Source organism: Vanessa tameamea, chromosome 22 (genome assembly GCF_037043105.1).
Source record: "Vanessa tameamea isolate UH-Manoa-2023 chromosome 22, ilVanTame1 primary haplotype, whole genome shotgun sequence".
Taxonomy (NCBI): domain Eukaryota; kingdom Metazoa; phylum Arthropoda; class Insecta; order Lepidoptera; family Nymphalidae; genus Vanessa; species Vanessa tameamea.
In genome coordinates, this window is record NC_087330.1 from 9,669,888 (window position 1) to 9,686,230 (window position 16,343).

General features: G+C 37.3%; 1 protein-coding gene across 2 annotated transcripts in view; it reads left to right on the plus strand.

The window, feature by feature from the left end:
- Window positions 1–15,886, plus strand: part of LOC113396441 (protein cramped) — a 37,043-nt gene extending 21,157 nt beyond the window's left edge. Inside the window, exons 3-20 of one of the 2 annotated variants that reach the window (XM_064218485.1) lie at window positions 2,995–3,145; window positions 3,502–3,789; window positions 4,481–4,705; window positions 7,239–7,414; window positions 7,681–7,837; window positions 8,454–8,618; window positions 9,493–9,893; window positions 10,124–10,372; window positions 10,968–11,235; window positions 11,814–11,931; window positions 12,509–12,575; window positions 13,051–13,164; window positions 13,488–13,611; window positions 13,700–13,784; window positions 14,036–14,142; window positions 14,542–14,676; window positions 14,909–15,051; window positions 15,238–15,886. In XM_064218485.1, coding sequence (XP_064074555.1) covers window positions 2,995–3,145; window positions 3,502–3,789; window positions 4,481–4,705; window positions 7,239–7,414; window positions 7,681–7,837; window positions 8,454–8,618; window positions 9,493–9,893; window positions 10,124–10,372; window positions 10,968–11,235; window positions 11,814–11,931; window positions 12,509–12,575; window positions 13,051–13,164; window positions 13,488–13,611; window positions 13,700–13,784; window positions 14,036–14,142; window positions 14,542–14,676; window positions 14,909–15,051; window positions 15,238–15,345 — 3,081 coding nt within the window. In that variant the 3' untranslated portion in view covers window positions 15,346–15,886. Of the gene's footprint in view, window positions 1–2,994; window positions 3,146–3,501; window positions 3,790–4,480; window positions 4,706–7,238; window positions 7,415–7,680; window positions 7,838–8,453; window positions 8,619–9,492; window positions 9,894–10,123; window positions 10,373–10,967; window positions 11,236–11,813; window positions 11,932–12,508; window positions 12,597–13,050; window positions 13,165–13,487; window positions 13,612–13,699; window positions 13,785–14,035; window positions 14,143–14,541; window positions 14,677–14,908; window positions 15,052–15,237 lie in introns of both variants that reach the window. The other variant, XM_064218486.1, reaches the window with a different exon arrangement.
- Window positions 15,887–16,343: the final 457 nt, after the last annotated feature.

Consider the following 16,343-nt stretch of genomic DNA (forward strand, 5'->3'; position numbering starts at 1 on the left):
CCAAGGAGTGCCTTTGTGTGTGTAACGCGTATACATACCTACTTTGTTTTTTATATATTATTTCTCCTATATTTATTCCAATCTTATATATTCTTACTACCGGATCAAACTTCAAAGTTTAAATGGCTGTTTTATTCAATTGTAAAGCATGTATGGTGTGACAAATAAATAAGTCTTAGTTATTTTTTATTGTTTCCTATTCTTTTAACACAAAATTATTATTATAACTTATCATTAAACGTTAGATATTAAATGAAATTACTTTTCTGTGGAAACTTTAAAGATTAATAGTAATCTGCCATATAAAAAATCGTTTATTTAATATCGATACAAATATTGCAGGAATTCATTGAAATTAGACACATGCAAGTTTGCTCATGATGTTTTCCTTCAGCGCTGAGCACGAGATGAATTATAAAGACAAATTAAGCATATAGAATTTTAGTGGTGCTTGTCTGGGTTTGAAACCGCAATCATCGGTTAAGATGCACGTCTTCTAACCACTCGGCAATCTCGGCTCTAATTGAGCAACAAGTCGTATCTATTAACATAAGATTTAAATAAATTATTAGACAAAATTTAAAAATATCAACCTATAAACACGAAACCTTGCCCCAGGAAGTATGTTTTGACTTTGCGGTGTCGGAAAAAATGGAGATTTTTTATTTATTGTTTGTACATACATATCTCAATGTCTTCGCTGATTAAAATTAGTTGTTAACGGATAAATATACATTGGGTAAATGTACATAAAAAAAACTCTTAACCCCTAATGTTGGAGAACTAGGGTATTTTTTTCCCTTTTTTAAACTGCGCTATCCCATTTAAATAGCAGAATACTTTAAAATAAATACATGTCATGACAAATCCTCGTAAATTTTGCATGAGTACTCATTTTTCGAAGTCATGTTTTTCCATATTCAACGAACTGTGAAAAACGAACAAAATTCCAATTTGATATTAAATGTAGTCTGTTTCCGTTTGACGAGTGAACAAAACAGATTAATTTTAATAATTGGGTTTATTGCCTCTATATCTGATATAATGTCCAAACCGATTAGCTAATAACAAATATATTTCACGTACAGGTCACACGGTCATATGATTTCGTATTATAGAATTATTTTGATGACTTCAACGATTACGGCAATGACTGACGAGAGTCAATTGTTAATCCATCTATCCAAAATATAAGTTGCCAGAATACGTTTACCTAATGTAAATAACTAGATCTAATCTAACTTATCTCCTCGGTGGTAGGGCTTTGTTCAAGCCCGTCTGAGTAGGTATCGCCCACTTATCAGATATTCAACCGCCAAACAGCAGTACTTAGTATTGTTGTGTTCCGGTTTGAAATGTGAGTGAACCAGTGTAACGTAGGCACAAGGAACATAAAATCTTAGTTCTCAAGGTTGGTGGCGCATTGGCGGTGTAAGGAATGGTTAATATTTCTTACAGTGCCATTGTCTATGGGTGTTGACCACTTACCATCAGGTGGCCCAAATGCTCGTCCGCCAAACTATGTCTATTGGTGGTTGGGCAGCTCACTTGATTATCAGTTCCATCTTGTAATGTGAGTTTCTTTCGTCAATTCTTCTCGGGTCACAGGAAATAATCGAAATATCTTCAATTTTGTAAACTATTATAAATTTATTTTAAAAAAGTAATTAGTGCATCTTGCCATTTATTTTCAGCAGGACCTACCTTCAGAATTGGTAGACTTACATTCAATTAATCCTATGACAGGACGATTTAAGATAAGATTCAATTTAACAATATACAATTACAATACTTTTTATCTTAGATCTCATGATTAGTGGTGATTTGTGGTGTATTGAGAGTGTATTATTTGGTTTCCATCTCTAGCAGTGCCGATAGGTAATCGACAGGCCTATTTGCCCACCTTTCTATATAACTATCATTCGCTTGAACTTAGTAGCAACATAGTCTTTGGGCTCTCTCATCGCCACTTGTTTGCCTTATCGAAAAAATATATATATTTATCTGTCTAGTATTTATTGATTTTATTGTGCTAAATAGATAAAACTTAGAGTGAGTCAAGTCAAGCGTCAAGTTGTTGGATAGAAAAGCAAAAGAAAAGCGTTCAAAGCTGGAAATGCATTTGTCTTTCCAATTAGGCAGGGGTTCTGACCGGTACTAGACTATTCAGTAAAAAGCGGAACCCTATAAACTTCTTAAGTCTTGAGGGTAGTTTATGGTATGCAGAAATAAATCGGTCATGACTTGATTCCTCCATGGCGGTGGGATAAGGAGCGATCGACGTCTTCTAGATGAATCGTTTCTCATAATGTTTAAATTTCAAATAACTCTGTACAGGTTGTGCGTTGATAGACATTCAGTCAGGACTTGACCATATGATTATATTTACATAAAGAAAAAATACTTATTTTTTAGTTATACTCAAAGTAATGTTACTAGGTAAAAACATATATTAAAAAAAATCAATAATTGCTTAGGTTTTCTTTGAAAGAAATATATGTTCAATTTGTATATTACATGCGACCTCCGGTTGATAAAAAATAATAGGCCATTTAATATGTCATATTATATGATAGGTTAGGTCGTACACAGGTTGTTTTCTCAGACTGATTACAGTGTATTGCTTCTAATTCGTAATCATTTAATAAGAATTGAGAATGTTATGTAACATGAAACAATATACTTCCTGATTCACAGTGTCCTCTCTGAAATATAATTGTGATTTGTTTTTACTTGTGACTCAGTCGCAAGTAAAATTATTGTATATAGATATAGACTATGGTACTCTCCGATCGTTTTCATCGTCACCGAAATTTATGAAAAATTACGCCCCAATCGCTCGCGTAACTTTGTTGAATTTAATGTTATTATTTGAAAGAATAAAAAAAATCAGTGCAAATATTCATACTTACATAAGTCAACGATCTATACTCATCCAAATTCATCCAAACTTACATAGTCCATGAGATATTTATGGTTATTTTTTTATTTCAGGTGAAAGACTCGGCGATGTCCCCGGGGGGGCCGTCCGTCGCAGACGAAGAGCGAACAGAACTGCTAGGGTCCTTAACCACACAGCAACAGCAGCGTACCAGTGCTAGGGTTATCAAGAAGTTGAGACTCGAACCGCAGACTGATAAACGAGGTGAGGATGCCAAAAGTAAGAATATACACATTTTAGGACAGTTTTAAATGCATTCATATAATACTACCAGAATTATAGATATTGTTTTGCCTCTATATCTACAGTAATTTTATAAATGCGAAGGCAACTCTGCCTGTTTATCTGTTTCGTCTTCACGGTTAAATCACTGAACCGTATGGTATAATGGCCGTGAAAGAGCACAAACAGACAGACAGCGTTACTTACCACCTAATGCATCTGCAAACCCCGGGGGGTTGTTGCAAATATCCATCGGCGGTATATCCTCCTGCTCGTTTGATATCTATACCATAAGAAATTTAAGTCTACCCAGATTAAACCTCCGATATTATTTCCAGATATTACAGAATGCGAAACGCCGAACAAAGTGGACGACAAAGATCCCCTCAAGTTTCCAACTGTCAAACAACGAATGCCGAAAGCGCTTTGGTCGGCGGATGAAAAGAGTCTATTCTTCGAAGCGCTAAATGAGTACGGAAAAGATTTCGACGCTATCACAGCGTACATCTGTGCGAAGATGAAGAAGAAAGGCATGTCTGATGTTAATTTGAAGACCAAGACACAAGTCAGCCACTTCTATTACAGGACGTGGCACAAGCTCTCGAAGCACGTGCGTTTTGACGAAAGTAAGTTAAGTAATTTATGATTTAGGTGTTCAGCGTGCTACATTGTGTGTGCAGTAAGAACTAATAGTGACTCAACTCATTTGTCGTTGTGTAAAATATATATCTGACTACCGAGTCAGATATACATATTTAAAAGTCTTTTTAAGGGAAAAGGGTTAGCATTATCTTTTTAGTAAATAATACGAACGTTTATTTTTTAGTTACAGATGTGCAATTGAAAGGCTATATTTGTAAGTATGTATATGAGTGTAATTTTGGTATTCTGATATTCACCCGTGACGGTTGACACCTCTGACAGTACCAGCGTGAGAGGAAAGCAGAGCCAGCTCAGCGTCTAATGCGGTTAGGAGTTGGACTACGCTCTCTTCCAAGCTTGCCGTTGTTTCGTTCCGCGCACGAATAGTAGAATCATACATGAGATTCAGAAGACTACCTATGTCTTAATATATACGAATTCAATCAGACAATTCCAGTATTCATGATCGAAACGAATCGTTTTTTTAACATAGTAATCGTTTTAAAGTTGTTTCACTATTAGTATTTATTATCGAATTATGATGTAACAATGTATCGAGTATTTTGTATTTTAAGGGTTTGAATTATAAGAAAATGAGAGCGGTCTCTTTGTAATCGGCGGCGACATTTGCTTTTCGTTATAATGATGTTTTTTTTATAATTTCCCTTCATTTAGATCGAATCTTGACGATTCCAGATGTTAAAAAAGTAGCCCAAGAGCTATATGCCCTGATAAATTACGGTGAACTCCGTCGAAAGCTAACATCTGTGAACGAGAAAACATGCGCTCGGCTGGGTGAGATGGTGCGAGGGGGCAGCATGGCGGTGCGAGCGAGAGGGAAGACTATGCGCGTTCGAACGCCAATGTGCCGGGCTTTGAGAAGACTTAACCAGATCGCTGGTGAGTATCGGCATATCACAAAATGTTTTGGCAAGCGGTTCACGTTTAGTTATCATCAAAGTTAGATAAGGTTCAACGGGTTTGTGGCCCTATTTATTAAATTACACTAAACAAAATCTAAATATTTATTCAAAAAGGCAGTTACACGCACTATTGATTCTTCATTTAACAAACTATATTAAGTGAAGCTATTACCGGTTCGGAATGCAGATTCCACCTAGAAAAACTGGCATGAAACTCAGTAGTTAGTTACTCTTTTTAAACATTTAAAAATAAAAAGTCATGTTAGTTTAAATAAAATTATATATGTATGTATTCCTGCCTGGAAATCAACAAGTATTATCTCCACGCTTTTTTATCATCTGTATAATCTTGTATCGAATAATATGCCTTCTTTACTTTTTTTTTTCTTTATTTTTTACAAATGATTTGAACTTCTGAAACGGCAAAGTTAAGAACATTGCGTCCTTGATCTAGTAAGTAGCTTATCAATCAATATATATAAAACTCTTCCGTTACTGAGTGATTGAGTGACTGACAGGCAACGCACAGCCTAAACCACTGGACCTACAGACTTCAAATTTGGCACACGTATACCTTGAGTATCCTAGAGGGGCACTAAAAAGAGATTTTCCAAAATTCCCACGGGATAGGGAATAAATGGGATTTATATTTTTAAACCAAAGTAGCTCTATCTCCGTAACTATAATTATTAGGGGTTTCAAATTTAGCATGCGAGTAGGTTATAACAACAACTAAAAACATTTTTTAGGATATTTCGGAATTCCCAAGGGATAGGGAATAAACGGGAATTGTATTTTTTTCTTGAAAGTCCGTAGTCCTAGATTCTTCTAGAACTAGTTGATGCCTTCTTGATATCATTTTGAATTGTATCGTTTATGGTAGATGGCAAAAGTTATTTGACTTTCAACAAATATTCGTCTCATCATAATGTGATTTAAAATGAATAAATCCAAATTATTTTATAAAATATTTTTTTTATCATAAAAAAAAATGCGTCAAAATTTTAAATCTAACCAAACATGTTAAAAAATATATGACCATGTTGAGGTATGTAACATATTTTATTTCGTTTTGTTGATTATTGTCGTGTCGTGTTATTGATTGTTAGTCAAACCAAAAACGTTTTAAAATTTCAGAAAACTCAAGATTTTTAGACTGATTTAAAAAAAAAAGTAATGTTATTATGTAACCTAGTCAAAACGCTATATATTATGTATTTTACTATAAAACAATAGACCATTCATTTAAACGTATGCAATTATAAAACTTTTATTAAATATATTTTATAGCATAATTTTCTTGAGAGCGATTATTTTACAAGTAAAAGCAATTATTTAAATTGTTATTGATGATGTTAATTATTAATTTAATGGATTTTTATACATAATTGTAGGCAATTTAGTTTGTAATCAATTTTATTACTTGCCCTGGGTTGTGAAACTATTAAAAGTCTTCTCAGTGTGAACATGGCGTCTTCGGGTAGTTTGATATAAAACAAACCCGAAAACGTAATGTTCGCTGTTTGACCGTCCACTAACCGATTTCATCCTAAAAAAATCCTGGCGCATCGGTCTCATCTCACCGTCCTGCCCTTTTATTTGGGGTCGGCGCAGCATGTCTTCTTCTTCCATACTACTCTGTCTGACCGTCCGAAAACATGTAAAGGTTCTTTCCAGTCGTGCCTTTTTTTTTACTAATATGACAATTTTTTTATATTAAAAAATACTAACTACTGAGTTTTTTGCCGGTTCTTCTTGGTAGAATTTGCATTCCGAACCGGTGGTAGCTTTACTTTAAATAGTTTGTTAAATGACGATTCAAAAGTGCTTGTAAAAGCCTACTTGAGTAAAGGGTTTTTTGATTTTGGGCACACATTTGTGTACTTTATGTCATGCGTAGTAGGCTGGTCTCCCTTGAGATTATTATTGTTTTTATTGCTTTACTATGCACTTCATTTATAATATGAAAATATTTTATAATATGAGAAATTATTTCAATAATTTTTTAATTGTAGATAAAATATAAAATTTATTTATTCAGTTGCTGTGATTTGTAATTATATTAAAGCGGATTAAGTTTACTTCTATGGTTGTCAAAAACAGAGAAACATGTTATTTTAAATTTATTGTTGTATATTAGTGTAATATATTAGTTGCCACCACCAACTTAAAACTGTAAAACAAATTTATGGAATGTCAAAACATGTAAATTGAGAAAAAAGTACATTGAGACATTAAATTATTATTTGTTTATTTTTGAGTGTTATTACAAAATAAACAGGGCACAGGTACTTTTAATAAACAGGAGTAATTCTTAAATTCAAGACAAAGCTATAAGTAGATAGAGGTAATTGCAAAATTATTTGAAATTGAATTAATCGCTCAATGATAGAGAGCGAAAGTTCCTCGACCGAACGATGTTTGAATCTTATAAATGCCATAATTTTGAAAACGAGGCTGGGCCTAGCCGGTTTTTAAATCGTGAACATGACCGTGTTCCCGGCGCGCAGAGCGCGCGTGCGGCGCGCGGGTGTGCTCGCGCGCGCAGGTGTCGCTGCGCGCGCGCGACGCGGCGGCGTGGGCGCGCGTGCAGGGCGCCGCGCACAACCCGCGCGCGGCCGCCGCGCTGCCGCTGCGCACCGCGCTCGCCGCCTTCCTCACCGCGCTCGAGAGGCGCTGGAAGACCGTATCCTTTCGTTGCGACTGCGCCGGTGTTACCTGAAGTATATTACGTACATATCATATTGAACATAATTTGATAGTAAAATACAAGAGTCAATTTAATTATAAGGGCATATATATCATAATATAATTGAAATAGATCAAAAACATATGTTGTTAATATGAAAGTAAATCTATTCTAGGTATATATCTATTGTAGGTATATACCTACAATAGATCTCCGACCGTCACGTAAAAATTATATTAAAATACTTAACACACCGCAATCAGTCAAACTACAAAAAGTCGCTATCAGAAAATGGCATTGATACGAAATTGATCGAGGAGCAAAGTAAGGACTCTGAGGACTATCAAGATGTGGCGGGCGATGCAGACGGAGAACTTGTAGACCACCTACAGTTGGAAACCGATAGGATAATCGTAGAAGGTAAGTGGTCAGAATCGAGTCTCTGATTGCCTAAAAATCTGTGGATGGGATACTAATTGGGCACCATTGAAATTGGGGACGCATTAAAATTATAAACATCATGTTGATCCGAAAAAATTGTAATACTAAAAAATTTTGTAAATCGCGTTCTTGACTAAAAAATTTTTGACGCAAAAATTGCGCTCTAACTATAATTAGAGAAATGAAAGCCATTTATATAGCATGGAAAAAAATTGAATTCCATGTTACATGGTAGTTATAAACAACCCAAATCGATTACCCATCGAAGATAACTCCCGACTTGGGAGCCCAAGTGATGCAACCGCATCGAATATCTTCGAAGTTGCTTTAAGAGGTTGTATTACACAAAAACGGGGTCAAGTCGGGCAATACATATATTTTGGAAGGGTTCTAGTCTACTAAAGTTTAAAGTTGACAGTAATTATTAAATTAAAGTAGAGGATATTGAAACAGATTTTTGTATTATTTTATGACCTCGCTTTGTTTGGACGGTATTGGTTAATCGACTATGACATTTTCAGGTTAGACCAACTCGCCCGACTAATTATATACATATACCAAATATCAACATACTCATTTTAAATGTTTACTTTAGAACAGCGATTGCGCAAAAAGTTAGCTCTGCACCTGGGTCCTCGTCCAGGGGCCGAGATACACCTACCGGTCCTCAGTCCAAGCGAACAGCTATCTAGCCAGAAGATCTGTTTCTCTTCGTATTTGGAGAGGATGGGATCATTGAGAAGGGATAAGGACAGTTGTGGTAAGTACGAAAAATTTATATACTTGAATATATTGGTGTCATGATCGGCCTCCTGACCGAAGTTCGGATTTAACAAATGCATGCGAAAACACGAACAGTACATTTTCTCAATCTCGTAATTCGATGACGGGAATCTTACAAGTTTGAAGTGAAAGTAGGCGCAGACTACGTCCTGCCAACATACTAACTCCAGGTTTATCCGGCCTGATCTGAAATCCTATGTTCAAAAGTTTCAGTTCATAATCTGCAGCACAAAGAGCAAGTCACATTTAGAAAATTTTAATAAATTTTAATTGGTGATAAAAATAGTAATAATTGTATTATTGGTAATTTAAAAAATATTTATAATATCAATTTCATTACATTAGCTGCCTGTAAATTTCCCAGTGCTGGGCTAAGGCTTCCTCTCCCTTTGAAGAGAAGGTTCGGAGCATATTCCACCACGCTGCTCAAATGCGGGTTGGTGGAATACACATGTGGCAAAATTTCGTTGAAATTAGACATATAACAAGTGCTTTAGCTACTTACATTGGGATCAGAGTGATGTATGTGATGTTGTCAAATAAGTATTTATATTTATTTATGAAGGTTTCCTCGCGATGTTTTCTTTCACCGCCGAGCACGAGATGAATCATAAACACAAATTAAGCACATGAAAATTCAGTGGTGCCTGCCTGGGTTTGAACCCGAAATCATCGATTAAGATGCACGCGTTCTAACCACTGGGGTCAATTTTATTAGATAGTGATAAATTTAATTGTAATTAATATGTGTTCCTAAACAATAAAAGCATATTAATTAAAAAAACTCTAGTTTCTCTATGATTGAAAAATTATTACCATAGTATACCTTATGCATATCATGTGTCCAACAGTAAAAATCCGAACACCGAAACGACAAAGGAAGGACAGCACAACTGACAAAGATAAAGAGGCTGATAAGAAATTCAAAATAGACGACGCGGAACACACAAAATTAATTCACATCGACGAAACGGCGATAGATGGAATCGAACTCATGGCCCACTACAAACATAACCACGAAGATGAAGAAAAACCTAGTACGGAAGACGAAAAGGAGATGAAATCCGAAGAAACTGCCGAGGAGGAAGGAGATCGAGATTTGCCAGAAAGGGACAAAGATATGTCTGAGAGGGAAAAAGATAGTTTTTCGGAAATGGAAGATGATGAAAAGTTTAACAAGAGCGACACGGATAACGAAAGCGATGGACGGACTGACAAAAGTCGGAAGGAACGGAAATTCAAAAACCTTAAGGTACCTATGATATTGAGAACAAGGAGCTATCAGCTATACTTGTCACGACAATATTCAAAATTCAAAGCGGGGAAAACAGCGAAGCGCACTCACTTATATAATTATATTGTATCCCAAAATCTCCACTAAAAGGCCTGCTTGTTTCAAATTGCATGTTTCAATTTTATACAACACGTTACGTACCGACTGAGTATTCATTAATTTTCTAATCAATACTATTTTCAATTTAGGTAAAATTTCGCATACGACCAAAGAAGCGTGGTGGAAGTATCTACACATTGGTACTAGAAAAGGATTCTGAGGATGTGAAGACCGAGGAGACCAAGGTCGAGGACTCGAAGGTCGAAGATACGAAAGTGGAGGAAAAAGAGGAGGAATCCAAGCCGGATATAGACGTAGACATGGCAATCCGGCAGATCAGGAAGGGTTGGAGTGTACATGACGCCGGTGAACTTACTATAGGAGATTTGTATTTGATGGTAAGCGATCTTACTAATATTATAAATGCAACAGGAATGGATGGATGGTTCGTTATCTAATCACGTCATAACGGAACTGAATTCTGAACGGATCTGAATGAAATTTGGTCAGAGATAGATTATAGTCTAGAATACCACATAGGTTACTTTTTTCCTAAAAAATGTACGTAACACCTCTCCGCCCAAGACGCGCACGCGAATTCCTTGTAATAAATCAAATGATTGTTTTGGTTGATTAGCGTTCGGTTAGCTCTTATAACGTTTGTTTTATTTTAAAGTAAATTGAACATAAAATATTTTTTCTTATATTAATACATTAAGATAAAAATAAATCATGATATTGTAACGGCTTCGTCATCAAAAATTGAAACGAAGCCTTTCTGGGCTAAGTGTGAAACATTTGACTCATACAAAAAAAAAAACATTTTAAAATCCTTTGTAGATTATAGAGAGATAGAGATTCCCTCCAAATTTATATTTCCACGTCTTATATGAGTATTTAATCGTCGTCAGTAGCTTTGGACCTTTATAAATATAGTTGAATAATATACAGCTAAAAAATATACGAAACTGTATTTAAATGTTTATTTTACAGTTCGGCTCGCGTTCCAAGCTCGAATTGGACTACTGGTGGGCAGAACCGACGCCACCGCTTCCTCAGCCAATTAAATCTCTGAAGCCGACCGAGCCAAGCGACAAGGATAAGTCCATCGACAAGAGACAGGGCAACAAGACACCGGACAAAGTGGACAGCTCCGTGGAGGACGAGAGGGAAAAGAGGGAGAGTGACACGGACATATTCTCTCCGAAGAACACCTTCAGTCAGGACAGCAACGATGGGCTCTCCGGTGATGAGAGAAAATGTTAGTTGTAGTTTTTATAAGAAATGATTAAATTATCGTAGTTATAGACACGACGATGACGTCACCCTAACCGATTTCAATCTTAAGGGAGACCAGCCAACTGCGCAGGACATATTTTTGTGCACGAGCGTGACAATCCGGCGGGACAGCAAATCCGACACGACCGGAAAGAGTTTAGACACAGGACCAACTGCTTTACGTACACACCAAGGCACGGGGTGTACACACTTCCGACTTCCAAACTCCAAGCTGTTAATGATAATTATGCCTTGAACTGAGGACTTCGGGATCCTTGCATCTAGCTGGTGACCTTATTACTTGCCACTAGACCAACGAGGCAGTCTATTATACTAATGTATCAAGGTTGTCTGGATATGATAATATTCTTGGTTTTTTTTAACTTTCTGCTCCACGCAGTTCAGTTAATTTTAGCGTCACTAATTTAAGTTGTGTATGATTCAGTTTCACAGATAAGACATAAATTTCCTATCAATACTTTTGACAGATCACGTAATTTTCCACAGTCGGTTGCTCTCTGTGTATAATTACGATACCTTAAAAAATGTGTTTAATTCTAGGTGAGCAATTATCATCTCCGGACCACAAATCGTCGGGGAGCTTAAAACTCGTGAGTAAGCTTATCAATCGTCCCGCCGGTCCGGCCTCGCCCGCCGGACTCGCTCTACTCAGCGATCGGTGAGTTACGTTTCTATGAGTTGCTTTTTTTTTTATATAACTCAATCATATTATACGTTTATTCAAATATAATAGATAGATGGCAAGTAGGCCGCCTGATTGGAAGTTATCATATCACCCGTAGATTTCGGCACTGTAAAAATGTACTACACAAATTCGTTACCAACTTCGAAAACTAAGATGTTATGTCCCTCGCGTTCATAGTTATAGCTACTACGATATTAAGTACTGCTGCTCAGCGGTAGAAATCATGACAAGTGGGGGGGCATCTACTCACAGACCGGATAGCACAAACCCCCGCTAGAGGTAGTCAGTCTACCAACGGAGAACATTTTTTTATGGCATCGTTAGGCGGACGGGCGTGTGGCTCATCTGATGCCAATCGGTCACCACCGCCCATACACATTTTTCAACCAAGCCTCGGGAACTAAGATGTCATTTCCCTCGTGGCCGTAGACACACTAGCCTGCTACGAGTGCAAACTGGAATAAAACGACACTAAGTGTCGCTCAGCACCAGTGATCCGCGGTAGAATATATATACGTATGAGCGTGCGCGTGCAGTGCGGCTGTTGCAGGCTGAAGCGGCTGCTGGCGCTGGCCGGCAACGCGCACGCGTCGCCGCGCCGCGCCGCGCTGCGCCAGGCGAGTGGCGCGCTTTGCACTGTTCGGGTGGTTTGCTACGGAACGATGATTGCTTTAGTTGTTATTCTTTGTCGGTTTGTTTATTTTAAACAAGCATTATCGGACACGATAGTGTGAAATAAAAAAATATATAAAATTATATACAAAGTTCGGGCACGCTTCCGGAGCCCCTAATCTCTTCTAAAATTTCAATGACAAACCTTTAAAGATAGCGTCGATGCATTACTAAATAAAAACTCCTATTTTAAGTTCAGAATAATAATAAATACTCATTTAATCTCATTTATTTTTTGTATAAATTATATTTTTCTTTTTAACTTTGCATTAGTAATTTACATTTTTTATGTTAACGCTCCCACGCGCAGTTCTCTAATCAACTGAACAATGTATCTTGTAATAAATTATTAATAGTCGAAATTATTTAATAGGACATCATCATCGTATAAATAATTTTAATATGATTTCCTTTATCTAGAAACAACAGCCGTGCAGCTCCCAGATCCCGGTGAACTTCTCACCCAAGTTGACGGAGACCAACTCGACGATATTCCGACATCCAACACCGATAGCGCCGAGACCAGAGACCGAAGTGAATACCAATTTATACATCATTTTTAGCTTAGTTATATACGTACTGCCCAGCGATGGAAAAATTGCAGGTTCAATGCCCACGCGTTAACATCACTCTTAACAACAACTACGCGTAAATGGAGGGGGGGAATGAAAAAATTGCTCTAACATTAATGTGATGATCCTAAGGAAAGGACGATTAAAATACGCCATATGTGACCAACACCATCCCGTATTGGAGCAGCGAGTTGGATTATGCTCGAAATGTTCTCAAATCCAGAGGAGTCCAGCAGTGAGATGTTTACAGGTTATTATTTAATATGAAAAACAAATCTTTAACAGACCCAACGCCAAATGAGTCTCGAGGGTTTGCCGAAGTGGCGTCGGGGGAGGCCGCGGATGTCGGACCGCAGGGTGGTGGTGCAGAGACTGCTGCCTCTGCTGCCGAAGCTGCCGCCGCCCAGCAGTGAGTAGCTTGGCTTATACGGTCATTGTGTACCCAATACTTGTGTATATTTTTAGACATGTTTCAATAACCTGACTTTTGTACATAGATTTGATTCCAGTCAAAATGGTTTCCAACGCGAACCCCCCGCCGCCTCGAATCCTGCCGAAGCCGCCGCCCACGCCTCCTTCAGAGTACGTCATACTTTACTTTAATTGACAACAGAGTAATGTAACGAAAGGATTACACGGTCAAGCTTTTCTAAATTTTAAAATATATATTTTGTGTTACTAGTTGTATGTTTAAAATGATATCTCAAAAAGTAACATATAACAAGCTTGTAGGTGCATATATATTGGACGACTCGATAAACGCGCGACTGCGCCGTAGCGTCCAAACTACTGTATGAAAAAGTATTGTAACTTTTTTATATTGCCCGCCGCAGTTTATCGTTCTACTACGTGCTGAGCGAGTCTAACGGGCAGTTCTTCTTCCACGACGGAGACCGCCGGATACCGATCACGCCCTTACCTGAAAACATAAGCGACCAAGGTAACTTTACGCAGATAATTTACACCTCATATCCGTCAAAGGGAGCCGAGATCTCGGTGGTTGGGAGCCGTGCGTCTCAACCGATAGTTGCGGCCTCAGCTCAGGGAAGCACCACTGAATTACCATGTACTGAATCTGTGTTTATAATTCATCTCGTACTCAATGGTTAAGAAAACATCGTCAGGAAACCTGCATGTGTATTATCCACCAACCTGCATTGGAGTAGCGTGGTGGAATAAGCTTTGAACCTCTTCTTAAATGGAGAGGAGGCTTTAGCCCAGCAATGAGATATTTAAAGACTTACTTTCCACCAAAGATTGAAGGATATAGAGATAAGAGAGAAACGCTGTTGCTTTTATCTATTTAAGGTTGTTAATGCAAAATAACTTTCGTTTCTAGAAGAATCGAAGACAGAAGAAGACGAAGAAGCCAAAGATAATAAAGATAAAATCGTCAAGGTGGAAAGCTGTGCGGACGCCGCCGAGCAGAAGAAAACTGAAACTGGACCCAAAGTGGAACAGACGGACATTGCCAGTAAGCTTGCGGACTATATATACGTTTTGCTAACTCAAGTGTCGATAATTAATTATTGTTGAATTTTTGCCGGTTTTTTTCGGTACAATCTGCGTTCCCAGTCGGTGGTAACTTTAAATTTAATAATGTATAAAATATTCAAAACTATTTGTAACAGCCTATGTAAACGAATAATTTTGATTAAAAATATTTCAAATGATGTGCCATTGCTATGTTACTCCTTCCACGTTAGGCTTCCTGCCCGGAGAGTCCATGTCGCTGTCTCCGTCGCGCCTTCTGCGGGACGCGGAGGGCTGGCTGGAGGGCTCCGTTCAGGACTTCTCCCTCAGCAGCTTCCTCGGACACCTGGAGGGCCGGCCGCCGCCGGATTTGCCGGTCAGTGCCACCTATTTACTTATTTATTCTTCATAGAAGACATACTCACACTTCAAAGTAGAAGAAGAAGAAGTCTCAAAATATATATCAACCACAATGCCATAACATTTATTTATGTGTTCGCATTACAAAATAAATTATATATTAATATTATATAATGCATACTAAACGAACGTATTAATGCAGGTCGATTCTCACCTGCACTCGCTGATGGCGGAGTCTAGTGTGGACTACGTGGCCAAGTTCGCGGACCTCGCCGCAGAGGTCGCCGACGAAACCGATCTCGCACACTGACCTTGCAGCCTCTTGTGTTGAAGTCCTAGAATATCCGAAATGTATATTTAATTTAGGAAAACAAACCCGACTATAGAAAATAGTAAAGGAACAATGTGTGGACAACACCCAGCACGTGTAATTGATCAGAAAATACTTTAATAGAAAAATGTAAATTGTAATGAATTTTACGTAACAATGATTTAGTAAGTAAATGATTTAGAATAAATAGATTAGACTAGAGTCTATTTGAGTATAATAGATTTTTGATATCCCATCCGAGACGTGTCGTAGAGAGTTTCTTATAAGACCTCATAACCGGTTTTACAACATGGCGGCTAGTGATGTCATAACACCCTTGACGATTCAACGCACCTAACGACATATCATTAGTGAAAATAAGTGTTAAGTAATTCAACCAATCGGAGGTAACAAATTATAATTATACATTAATAACATTTGCACCAGCATGTTACATTTTCTTTTCAGTCTACTCAGACCACAAGATTATAGTAAAGACAAATAAACAAGATTTTACATTATAATCTGTGCCCTCTAGGCACAAATAAAAGCCAAACCAAAAAAAAAAAAAAAGATTTGACATCGACATGACGCGATCTCATTGGTCGAGATCTTAAATACTCTAGGTATTATTTATGGATGTACGAAAAAATGCAGTATTGAATGTTGACGAAGATATTATCGGAACTTGGGATGCAAATTTGAAGTGGATTTATGTAGTTGAGTGGAAAAATTACTTATCACAAATAAATATATACTGATCGAGAATTGTTGGTGTACTACCAATAGTACAAAGTAGTATTTCAGAGCTATTAGCAGTTCGCACGGTATATGCAAATGTAATGTTTATTAATCTTTACTATTTCTTCGAATGGAATATTTATTAGTATTTTATATAGTCTGTGATGACATCAGATATTTTAATTTAAGGATAAAAATTGTATACGTATTCCAAATGGAATGTCAATAGTATTTTTACTTGAATCATGATCTTAATT